Genomic DNA, 12,182 nt, shown 5'->3' with positions numbered 1-12,182 from the left:
TCCACTTGACACTTCTCCAATCGTAAAATAAACCCTAACTCCATAATCTGATGCAAAATGGAACTCATCCTCACCTGTTCTGTCCTGGAACCCAGGGGTCTCCCAAGAATTTTCCCCAGGGCTCACAACCAGGTGTGTGTCAGAGTTCTGAGGACTAGACTTTAGATTAGCATGTGATTAGCATATGATTTGCATGTGATATATTCCTTCTACTCTGAGGAAGTTTTCTTGTTAAAATTTTATGAAGTCTAGCCGAAAGGTCCTGGCTCCTTGAAGTTTTTCTCTTTTTGTTCATTTTCCCACACTCCTCGCCACAGACCCCTTCAAGGGAAGAAAGGGAGTGAGGAAATGAGCAAGAGAAAACTAGTGGTAGGAAAGATCCTGGCAGTGTGATTGACTCCTGTCACTTGAAGGATAACCTCCACAAGCCTCAGTTTCCTCACCTGTAAGAGCAGAGGAACCAGCTGGTTGATGTTACATTAAGATCAAAGGAAATGCCTCTTTCCCCCATGCACCCTCTCCTTCCCCACCTTTTGGGGCCATTATACCGTGGTTCCTCTCCGCTTTCCTCCACCCCACTCCCCATACACACACTCTGGCTTTCGGTCCCTACAAGTTAACATCACACAGTTCTGGAAGCAATCTGAGTTGCATGGTACCAGACGCCTGGTATGAAGAGAAAGGAAAATTGCCCACCTGAGAGGACAGGGAATAACATGGATAGGGAAATAATATGATCGAGTGCTTACAGTATTTTAGAGCTGTTACAAGTAAGTTCTCTCATTGCATCCTCCATGCATCCCTGAGAGGTGGATATATTGTCTCCATTTTACAGATGAGGAAACTGAAGCCCAGAAAGGAGAAATGCTTGCCCTGTATCACCCTGTAGGTGGCAGCCCTAGAACTCGAGTTTTGATCTCCTGGCTTCCTTTTCACTGCCCTGAAAAGGAAAGATGACACCCAAGGTGGCGGAAGGGCAAGAAAAGCAAGACAGGATTGGGGAGAGAGATGTGAAGGGGTTTCAGGGAAGACCTATACGTTTGAAGCCAACGCGGCAGGGCTTTGGCTCAGCGTGTCCGCCATCCTCCACCCCCCGCGGTGACACCCAACTGGTGCTCAGATGTTAGCTAACGGATGTTGGCCCAAGTCAGCTGCGGAGATGAGCTAAGTCCGAAGGGGAGAGGGAAGAGAAAAAGGAGGGAGAAGGAAACAAAGACAACCGCAGAAAAATGTGCCCCAGAGGCGGAAGGCAGGAAAGCCGATCGGAGTTGCTGAGGACCGCTCTCCTCGCCGCACCGGTGGGAACACAGTTGCGGCCCAAGACCCTTCGCACACTTTGCCCTCCCGCGCGGAGGGTCGACAGGGCTCAGTGAAGGGCAGGAGGGCAGGTACCCGCCGGACCTAGGCCCTCCATTCAGCCGCCGCGCAGCTCGGTGCAGCCTTAGGTTTAAAGGGTCGCCGCCAGAGCTCTTGGGGCTGAGAACAGGCTCCTGGCTCCACAGGTATCCGTCAGGCCAGATCACGCTGACTTCCTTCCGGAGCCCTTGACCCCTTGCCAGGTGCGGCTCCTCGCCCTAGCCTTTCTCTCTACCCCCTTCTGCTCCCGTCTCCTCGCCGCTGTCCACCAGCTCCAGCCTCCAGTTAATGAAATCTGGCGAGGGGCCGCACAGACGGCGGTCGGACCCTTTATTTCTCCGCCGGGATAGAGGATCCCGCGGTGGGAGACCAACGGGTGAGCAGAGGATTGGTGGTGCGGTGAACCGAGGGCCGGTCTCCGACTGGTGAGAGCCCGGAGCGCCGGAGGCAGCGCCAAGCTGGAATCTTCGAAGGTTCGGCGAAACGAGGTCGGCCCCTAGGATGCCTTCAGCTCGGGGTCCTTAGTTCTTTCCTTTTGTCCAACAGGCAGAAGACTTCGCAAACCCCATACCCATCGCGCCCTGACCCGGGTCGACCTGGGACTCCTGGTCCCTCACTCTAGGCGGATCTGGGTCCCTTGTGCGAAGCGCGTGGCGGCTCTGAGCCGGCGGCCGCGGCCCGGTGCTTCCTCCCACCTCCTTCCATCTCTTCCTTCTTTCTCCCCCTCCTTCCCGCGCTCCCTCCCCGGCGGCCGCGGCCTTTATTAGGGATTCCGCGGCTGTCGGTCCCGCCATCCATCCTGTCCGCCGGCAATTAGGCGGCCAGACAAAGAGCAGCTTCGGATGGATGAGGGTCCCGGCGGATCGGAAATGTGAAGGGTCAGCGCTGCCGCCCGCGGCGCACCCCGCTCCCCCTCCGCATAATCACCGGCCGCCCGTCACTCAGCCGGCCGCCCGGGGAGCTCCAGGGCCGGGGCTGGGGGAGGGTGGGGGTGGGACTGCAGCCTAGGCGCCTAGGGCAGGGCAAAGGCAGACCGACCTGCAACAGGGGCGCCTCCTGCGGGAGAATGGAGGACCGCAGGAGGCCCGAGGCACCTGGAGGAGAGAGAAGGCAGGGCATGGTGCCTCGGGATCCCTGAAGGCGGAAGAAAGGACTGTTGCCTGGGGGCATCCTGTACGGAAGCTAGGACTTTGGCTGCAGGGAAGAGGAGAATGGGGGCCTACGCGCCCCCTGCTGGGAGGCTGGGGGACGAAGCCCTAGGGCCTCGGGTCTGCAGAAGTGGAACCGAGCCCAGGACGAATCCCCTTAGGGTCTGTAGCCTGGTGCGCCTCCTATTGGATTAAAGCGATACTGCGCGTCTGTTGCAGGATCTCTTAAGTGAAATCTAACCCAAGCACATCAAATCCAGAAAAGCTCCAAGGCTGGGCGAGCCCGAATGGAGCCAGAGGAAGTTCAAGGAGTCCGGGTTTTACTGCGGATTCTTTGGCGCTAGCTCCCAGCTGACAAATCAACATCTCAATCTGACAATTAGTAGTGGAGGTGGGGGGAGAGGGGCTCTCGTCGCCTGGGCCGCTTAGCCCTCCCGGCGGGCGGCAGAGAGGTGGGCGGTGCTGGCAGTGATGAACGACTCCGGGGGGGCCCCGGGCCCCGAGCGCGCATTCATTACTCGACTGACAGGCGGGCGGCAGGCCGGGCGGGCCGCGAGTGGACGTGCCAGGAAAGAGGCAGAGGCAGGAGCGAGAATAAAAGAGGTGTATAGCAGCCCACTGCCCGGTCAGCTCCCGGCTCTTCACCTCGACCCTGCTACTTGACTTCCTTGAGCTCAGAGTTTTTGTTGGAGCTGGTCGTGGTCGCAGAATTTGGGGACAGAGGTTTAAGCCTTCTGCTTAGGTTAGGCGAATGAAGGTCTAAGATGTCAAGAAAGTGTGTAGACAGGCTTTAAGACTAGGCGCTCCCTTTTGACCTCGGAGGAATTGTGCGTGTCTGCGCACACAGGGGTGGTGTGTTGTGACAGGGATTGATGGGTGTGGGTCGCGTGTGGGGGTCGGCGATTGTATGTGTCAGTGTTAGGGATGCGTCTGCCTGATTTTGTCAGTGGAGGTGTAAGTGCTGCGTGTGTCTGAGGATGAGCTGCCACCTCTCCCTGCGTGTCTGTGCCCCTCTCCGCCCACCCCTCCCCCGTCAGCTCTCTGTCTCCACTTCTGTAGGAAACAGCAGTGTGCACGGTGACAGCTGAGGTGTGCTGCTGGGGATGGGGGGATACTGTTAACTGTGAGGATGCTGGTTCAACAACTGCTTCCTTCCACCACCTCCAGCCCAAACATCATCCCTCTCCCAAGCTTCCTGAAAGTAGTGGATGCTTTTTCCAAAGTCTGGGGACCCAGTTGCCAAGTCCTGGGGAAGGAAGTGGTGACTACCAGAGTTTTCTACCCTCCACATGCATATATACATATACGTAGTCTCCATCTCATATATAGTCGCTAATATGTGATCTACAACCCCTCTGGCTTCCCCAGGCTGCTGGTGGATAGAGAGGAGGAGGTGGGTCTCAGGAACGGAAAGGGCACACCATCAGACTTCTAAGAGAGCCCACATCTTTGGGGCCTAGGCTAGTCTTCCAGGATCCTTACCTTTTGGGTTTCAGGTCCAATTACTAGTTGACACCTTAGGAGAATGTGCTAATTATACTCTAATTCCTTTCCCTAATAACCCTCTTTCTTCACCTGACTTTGTCTCCTCTCCCCGGCCCCCCCCCCCACCCCCCTGCCCCCGTCTAAAACACACCAGAAGGTTGACCTTCCCATTCCTGAATCTTCCGGGTCTACAGGGCAGAGAGTTGACCTGATTCTGGGTCCTCTGTTTGGGTCAATGTGTCTTTGAGCCACTTTCCCTTCTCTTGCTCTTCTTTAAACACAGGGTGTCTCTTGGAACCCTCTATATTTTTGTCTCTGCACCCCTCCTTGTGTCTGTATATCTCCAGGTTTAGGAATCTCTTCCAAATTGTTTCCCCTACATTTAGGGGGTCTCTCTTTGTTTTTCTGGGGCTTCACCCTCTGGGTATACCCAATGCAACAGTGAGACCCATGGGGATGGGAAAGGGAGTAGAACTTCCCTCCTGCCCCCATCCAGAGGCGCCTGCAACCTAAGGATGGTTAGGTAATGCCAGGGCCCGGCTACGGCCGGGTCGCTTCTCATTCAGGGCACAGGCACCTGGTCGATGCCCGGCTGTCCGCCCCTCTCCCCACCCTCAAGCCGCCCTCCTCCAAGCCCCCGCCCCCTCCGCCCGCCCGGAAAAGGCAAATTTGACATTTTTAAATCCCGAGCCTTGGAGGGATCGATGCGGCCCAGGGGCCCCGCCCGGGGTCGATATTCCTGATTGGGAAGCGGCCGCTGAGCTGAGCGCGTGTAAATCACCCGGACGGGGGAAGGGGGCGCGGGAGCCGACCGCTTCCCAGACGCTGGGAGCCACGCGAGGTCCCGGCCCGTCCCCACCCCAGGGCAATGGAATGAGGAGACAGTTAGGCCTCAGACCCGGAGACAAGCCCGCCCTTGGACTCCCGCCTCCCCCGCCCGTCTCTAACTCTGTGGGCCGGCTCCGGTCTCGCTTCAGCGGCCGCCACCCTCCGTTGCCCCTGGAGCCGCCAGGGAGGCCGGTGTCGGAGCCAGCCATGCGGCGGCTTCTCTCCGGCCGCTCCCGCGGGGCCTGGGCTTCGGCGGCGGCTGTCACGAAGCCGACAGGCCGGGCCGGCCGGGAAGGGGAGGGTGGCGGGGGAGAGGAGGGGGCACGGCTCGCGCGGATATGGCTCACAGTGGGCGCGCAACAGATGTTTGCGGGATTGAGGGACAGCAAGGCGGTGTGGGCACTGCGCGGCGCTGAGCCGAGGCTGAAGGAGCGGGTGGGGGGCGGGGGCAGCCCAGACCTGTCGGGGGTGAGAATCTGGCCTTCTAGCGAGGGTGAGCAGGCACCCCTGGCGTTCAGGGGAGGCTGAGTTGGACAGACCACCCCCCACCCCGCCCCCGGTCCGTGGACCAGGGTAACAGACAACAAAAGAGAATGGAGGGTGAGAAGGCAAGTTCGGAGCCCACCTACAGCCGCCTCCGCCGTTCCTGCCCTCCAGTCCTCTCGTCTCGCGCGGTTGGAGAAACAGAGGCAGCTGAGGCTGAGAAGGGTCAGGATGGTTAAAAGCGATGTCAGCCACGAGGCTGGGGGTAGCAACCAGAATTCCCGCGTGGGTCTCTGCATTCACCTACCCGCCCCGGGTCCTCTTGCGGTTAAATACCCCGCCAAGTTCCCCGTGCCCCCACCCCCCGCCATCGCAGCTCAGACCCTTTCCTCTTGCTTCAGCTTGTCAGATCACCACCCACCCCGGCGCCAATCCCCACCCCGCGCCAGTCTATAGAACAACAATTTGGGAAAAACAATCCAGGCCGAGTGACGGCCCCGTAATTGTGACAAAGTGAGTGCGGGCGGCTGGAGAGTGCGCTCGGGCGGGAGCGCGGCGGGGCGAGGCGGAGGTAGGGGCGCCTGCAGTTCGCCCCCCACTCTCTCGTTCTCATTCCGGTCATCTCCCACCCCTCTCCTTGACTCTTCTCCAATTTTTCTTCCCTCGGCTCCTCGCGCCTCCCCTGGCTCCTTCCTCCATCGCTCTTTCCCTTTCTTCTCGGTAACTGCTCTTCTCCAGCCCCCGCCCCGCCGCAGCCCCTCCCCCGGTGCGTTTTTTCCCCCTCTCTCGCTTCTCGCTCTCTCCTCCGCCCTCCACTTGTTTCTCCATCTTTTCCTCGTGTCAGTCGCCCTTGGGACCCTGGCCCCAGCTTACAAATCCGCTTCTCTCCCTCCCCAGTCCCGGCTTCCTGAGGTCGAGCCCTGAGCTTCCTCCCGGGTCCCCACCTTCTGGGAGGCCTGCGCAGCCCGGCACACAGGGGGTTCTTCCCGCCCCACAGCGACGGCCCCCAGGACCAGGCGGCCTGCCTCTCCCCTCCCGCTCCCGTCGCTGCCTCTCCCACCCCTCTCTCTGCGCCCTGAGCCAGTTTGTTTGTCCAGCGGCGGCCTCCGCCGCTCGAGCTGTTTGCGGAGCTTAGCGCGCCGCCGCGCAGTGCCGGCCCAATTAAGTCTCATTCATTATTCAGCGCCCCAGTGCTCCCGCGCCCAGCAGCTGGCGGCTCCAGCGTCACTTTGACGCCCCTCCCAGCCCTGGCCCCGCCATGAGTCCTAGGGAGCAGACATGGGGCGCTGCTTTCCCTTCCCGGACCGGGAAGCGGACTGAAGGGGCTGGGAATGTAGGAGGGAACAGAATCTGTCCACTGTGGGGAGGCGACAGGGGCAAGCCTTCCAGGCCCACTCCACCCCCAAGTCAAAGATGGGGAAACTTGAAGATCCACGCTTTTTCTTTACAGAGAAGGAAACAGGCCCACCCCCCCCCCCCCAAAGCCAAGGTTGGAGCCCACGACATTGAAATGAGGGAATCTTGCATCCCACGTCCATCCCAGCATTGAGGCGGGAGGACACCGCAGACTATTCTCCTGGTGGGGAGGCCCTCACCCCCATCCTTTTTTGCTCCTGGTTCTCTCTCGCGCCAAAGTCAGCGAGATACAGCTGACTTGGGGTTCCTGAGGGATTCTCAGGTCTCCGGCTTGGATCTAGATGTATTGCCCCTGACTGGCTGGCCTGGAGGCGGGACAGTGAGGCAAACTTGAGGGGAGAGCCTCTCTCTGCAGCCTGTACTCTGGTGTCTCTGCCTTAGGCAAATTGGAAATGAAGCCATCCAAGGCAGTCTTGAACGGCAATGGAGTAGGGAGAGAGGACTGCAGCCTGAGGTAAGGGAGGAGTCACTCTCCCATTTGTTTGGGTGCAAAGCGGAGATCGAGGGCTTCTTTTTTTGCTTTTACAGGCCTCCCCCCACCCCGCCCCGCCTCGCCCTGGGCTGCTTTGACCCAGCATCTAGACAAGGTGAATCTCGGGCTCCGCCCGACACCTCCCGCCCGCAAGCGGCAGCGCCACCTGGTGGTCGTCCTGTAGTAATGTAGGCGCTCTTGGAGTGGGCGCTGCGCCAGCCGGGTTGAGCTTGGGGAGACGGAATACGCCAGAAAAACCTAAAACGAAGTTTACCGGAGAGGGCAGGCGAGAGAAGCCCCAGCCTGAAAGGTGATCCCTAAGGGGCGAGGGAGGGCCTTGGAGAGGAGGGGCCTGGCCAGGACCGCCCAACTTCCGTGACACAGCAAACGCTGAAAGACAAAGTCCACTTGGATGAATGAGAGGGGCCATTTTGACTGTGGTCAAAGGAAATGTCTGATCTGGGAGCCGAGGTACCCAGGTACAGCTGCTCACCCTGGGACTAGCGCGTACTGGCTGGTGGGCCTGAGCCCCAACAATATGGAGGGACTTTACAAGTTTTTCCTGGAAGGCGGTGGTTGAAATGTGAGGTGCCTGGGTCCAGGTCAAAATGTAGCTTTCTAGAGCTGGAGGGAACTCAGGACCTCTTTCAAGTTTGTCTTTTGTCAAGATTTCTTGGTCTGGAGAGATGGGAGGCTGGAGAAGGGCTAAAATCTCTGCCAGGGTTCTGTGGGCAGCCACAGTGCGAGTTGAGGTGGGGCGGGGTTGTATGGTAGGGGACTTTAAAAGTTGTATAGGAACTTTCTAGGGATAGTGTATTCATGTTTATTCACTCACCCCCACCAGCAAACCATGAGTCCTTCCAGGAGGTAGGTGGCCTGAGGGGAGGTCTGCAATTTAAGCTTATCCTTTTTTGTCCCTGTGCTGAGTTCTCATTTACTCAACCAAAAGCACTTATAACTTTCTTCTCTAAATTTGGAGTCCCTGTGGTTGTAAAGAACAGAGGTGAGATTCTAGACCTAAGGATATGGGAGAGCTACAATTTCAGGGACACTCAGGAAGAGCTGGACTTGACTAATATTGGAAGGAGAAGTGTTACTGTGTTGGACGTAATCTTATGACTGCTTTTTCCCATGTCTTAGGGTCTAAGGATAACTCTGGGGCCATGACTGCCATGATTCTCACAGACGACTCCAGATTTCTGCATTCTAGGCAACGGCAAGTGCCACTGGACTTACTGTGAGACCCTTTTCCTAGAGGATGGCCAAGGGCCTCCTGATGACTTACGCCCTCTGGGCTGTAGGGGGCCCTGCTGGTCTCCACCACCTATACCTGGGACGGGACAGCCATGCACTGCTCTGGATGCTTACCTTGGGGGGTGGTGGTCTAGGCTGGCTCTGGGAATTCTGGTTGCTCCCAACCTTTGTTGCTCAGGCCAACAGAGCCCAGGAGCAGAGGCAGGGCTCAGGAAGGGGGACACCCCCTCTAAGTCTCATTCGCTTTGTTGCCCAGATGATAGTGGGCATGTATTTTGGCCTTGTGGCTCTCATTAGCCTTTCCTTCATGGCCAGCTTCTATATTGTGGGCCTGCCACTGGCAGTTGGCTTAGGGGTCTTGCTGGTGGCTGCCATTGGCAACCAGACATCAGACCTAAAGAACACTCTAGGGGCAGCATTTCTTACTTCACCTATCTTCTATGGCCGCCCCATAGCCATCCTGCCCATCAGCTTGGCTGCCAGCCTCACAGCCCAGAAGCATCGCCGCTACAAACCTTCAGCTGGGTCAGAGACGCTCAGCGTGCGGCTCTACCGCCTGGGCTTGGCTTACCTTGCTTTCACAGGCCCGTTAGTGTTCAGTGCCCTCTGCAACACAGCTGTCACCCTCAGCTATGTGGCAGATACCCTTGGCTCCTTCCTGAGTTGGTTCAGCTTCTTCCCCCTCCTTGGGCGCCTTTTGGAGTCTGTCCTCCTTCTGCCTTTCCGAGCCTGGAAGCTGCTGGTCGGAGATCATGGCATCAGCAGCAGCTACTTCCAAGAGTGGGAGAAGCTCTATGAGTTTGTTCACAGTTTTCGGGATGAGAAGCGTCAGCTGGCTCTCCAGGTAAGGTCTCTCCCCTCTCGTTGCTGTCTGAGATGGGTCCAGGAGTTAGGCTCAGTCTCACTGGAGTTGGTGTGGAGGTACTGTTTTCACGTCTGCTGGGCCAGACCCCAGAAGGGTATCCTGGCTTCTTTGGGCTTCTGTGTGCAATGGATGAAGATTCAGAGACTCTAATAAGGAGTGGGAAAAGATATATGTATATTATTTTCTTTTTACTGAGGTATAATATGTATATAAAGTACACTAATTTTATGTAGATACCTATGTAACCATCACTCAGATGAAGGTATGGAATATTTCCACAATTAAGAAGGTTCCTTTGGGACTTCCCTGCCAGTCCAGTCATTAAGACTCTGAGCTCCCATTGCGGGGGTCATGGGTTCAATCCCTGGGCGGGGGACTAAGATCCTGTATGCTGCACAGTGTAGCCAAAAAGCAAAACAAAACAAAAAAGAAGATTCCCTCATGCCCCTTCCCAATCTATACTCCTTTCCTGGGAAAGAATCTGTATTCAGACATCTATTACCATAGATTAATTTTGCCCATTCTTGGGCTTCATATAAATGGGATCATCCAGTGTATATGCTATTTTGTGTCTGAGTTCTTTCATTCAACATTATGTTTGTGAAATTTACTCATACACGGGATTATAAATTGTTTTCATAGTTGTTTGATGTCCCATTGTGTGAATATGCCACAATTTATCTATCCATTCTATTGTCAGTGAACATGTGGATTGTTTTCAGTTTGGGGCTATTCTGAATAAAGCTGCTGCAAACACTCTTGTACATGTCTTTGATGGACATATATGCTTATTTCGCATATATGTAAGGAGGAGACCTTGTCAAGGATGCCAAGTTCCAGGTTGGAAAAGGGCATCTGTGATTAAAAGCAAATCCTGGTTCTTGCCATGAGATCTAGAACTTGTCCATGTTTCAGAAGGTTGGAATTCTAATCTGAGGCTCTCTGCCTTTCCTGCCAGCAGTGGAAGCCAATTCCAGCCTGCTTTAGGAAGGTAGCAAGGAGAGGCCCAGGAGCCCAGACAACTTATAAGGTTCTAATTTGTTAGCTTCTGTTTCCCTAAGGTTTTTGGTCTCTCAGAGGGGGCAACAAATGAAGAAATACATGGCAGATTCCGGGAGCTAGTGAAGACCTGGCACCCTGACCACAATCGGCACCAGATGGAGGAAGCTCAGAGGCACTTTCTGGAGATCCAGGCTGCATATGAAGTCCTGAGGCAGCCCAGGAAGCCCAGGGGATCCTGGAGGTGAGAAGAAACTTCCCTTTGAGGGTGGACTGGCAGAGCTGGATCGCTTGCCCCAGCACACCTTTGCCCAGTGAGGCATCCCATCAGCGTGAAAGAAACTGTCGTTTGCAGCGTGTGCTCATTTGCTTGGTCATGTCTGATGCTTTGTGACCCTATGAACTGTAGTCCACCAGGCTTCTCTGTCCATGGGATTTCCCAGGCAAGATTATTGGAGTGAGTTGCCATTTCCTTCTCCAATCACTTGCAGTAGAGATGAGAAAACCTTAAAGAGGTGAGAAAACTATTGTGATTTTGAATTTCTGAGTTATTGGCTATTGTAGTCCTGACTTGTTTCTTAATCCACATAGTGAAATGAAAGACATATTATAAAGCCAATAAAATATCTTTTAGAGACTAGACCACCTGATTTCACCTCTGGTATATTGATAGATCATGGAGGAGGTTTACTTAACCTTCTTTTTTTTATGTGCAAACCACCAAGTGAGGTGATTGAAGGAAAATATAGGGGTTCTAATATTTCACAAGATGTCCTGTGGCAAAACGGATTTGATCTAGTCTGTGGATTACCAAAGTGTAAGACTGGGGTTAAGTTTGAAAAGGCTGGAATTCTAGTCTTTTCAGGAAAGTATTTTAATTCCGCTTATGGGAGAACTTTTTAGAAGCTGCACTTTTCCAAAGAAGGAACAAGCTGCTGTGAGGTAGAGAATAATCCCCCCATGACAGAGCCTTCTACTTGGAATATTGTGGTGAACCTTCAAAGTTTACACAAGTGGTTGGACTGGTTGAATTGTCAGGTCTTCCTGAAACTTGGGATTTGATTCTGAGCTATACACCCTGCTCCCTAATCATTTACAGTCTGGTGGGGGATGATAACACAGGTACACATATCAAAGTCCTCCTTGTTCTGTGTTTTGAACTGTGTCTTGAGAGGTGTAAATAGAATGTGTTAGAAAATTGCAGAAGGGATAGATGATACTGTTTTATGGGGACTCATGGGAAAATTCATGATTTTGTATTTCATATGGAAATGGCAACCCACTGCAGTACTCTTGCCTGGAAAATTCCATGGACCGAGGAGCCTGGTAGGCTACAGTCCATGGGGTGGCAAAGAGTCAGACATGGCTGAGCGACTTCACTTTCACTTTTATGCCTTTGTGGGGACTTTGGGGAAACCCTAGGGAACTAACAGCTTGAGCATCTCAAGGGGGCCTTATCTCATTCCCAGTTGTAGAAGGAACAGCCCAGGATGCCTGTTTGAAGAGGAAGAGTGGAGATCAGGAACATGATAGTAAAATTAGGTACCTTTTCTCCAGCTTTCTTTATTTGTGTGTACCACACTCACACTTTCCTTTATCTGAAAGTTAACTCTGAGTGTGTATGTGTTTTTAAAAAGCAGAATTAACTTTGGCTTGTATTCCCTACTGATTAAAAAAATGGCCCAATCAATTGAGAGGAATGAAATTTATAGATGTTTTTCTTTGCATCCATATATATAAAATACTAGCCAGTGAATTTATGTACTACAATTTTAAGACCAAATTTAACTTTCACACCTTTTTCTTTTACTTTTTTGTTTGTTTTTTGAGGTCGGAATTGCTTTTTTTGGGGGTGAGCTCGGCAGGCCCGCTGTGG

At 54.4% G+C, this 12,182-nt stretch overlaps 1 protein-coding gene across 1 annotated transcript; it reads left to right on the top strand.

The window, feature by feature from the left end:
• Positions 1–7,613: 7,613 nt before the first annotated feature.
• DNAJC22 (DnaJ heat shock protein family (Hsp40) member C22) lies at positions 7,614–10,911 on the top strand. Its single transcript, XM_068971680.1, has 3 exons — positions 7,614–7,667; positions 8,329–9,286; positions 10,369–10,911. The coding sequence occupies exons 2-3, from the start codon at positions 8,447–8,449 to the stop codon at positions 10,552–10,554; spliced, it is 1,026 nt and encodes a 341-aa protein (XP_068827781.1). The 5' UTR covers positions 7,614–7,667; positions 8,329–8,446; the 3' UTR covers positions 10,555–10,911.
• Positions 10,912–12,182: the final 1,271 nt, after the last annotated feature.

This window comes from Capricornis sumatraensis, chromosome 4 (assembly GCF_032405125.1).
Source record: "Capricornis sumatraensis isolate serow.1 chromosome 4, serow.2, whole genome shotgun sequence".
Lineage (NCBI taxonomy): Eukaryota > Metazoa > Chordata > Mammalia > Artiodactyla > Bovidae > Capricornis > Capricornis sumatraensis.
Note: the sequence above shows the minus strand (reverse complement) of the source record. Positions and strands in the feature narration are given on the sequence as shown.

Bases quoted from the DNA above. Each gene is read 5' to 3' on its own strand.
- DNAJC22 (XM_068971680.1), top strand. From the start codon at position 8,447: ATGGCCAAGGGCCTCCTGATGACTTACGCCCTCTGGGCTGTAGGGGGC. The intron at 9,287-10,368 runs GTAAGGTCTCTC...TGTTTCCCTAAG, and splicing joins AGCGTCAGCTGGCTCTCCAG to GTTTTTGGTCTCTCAGAGGG.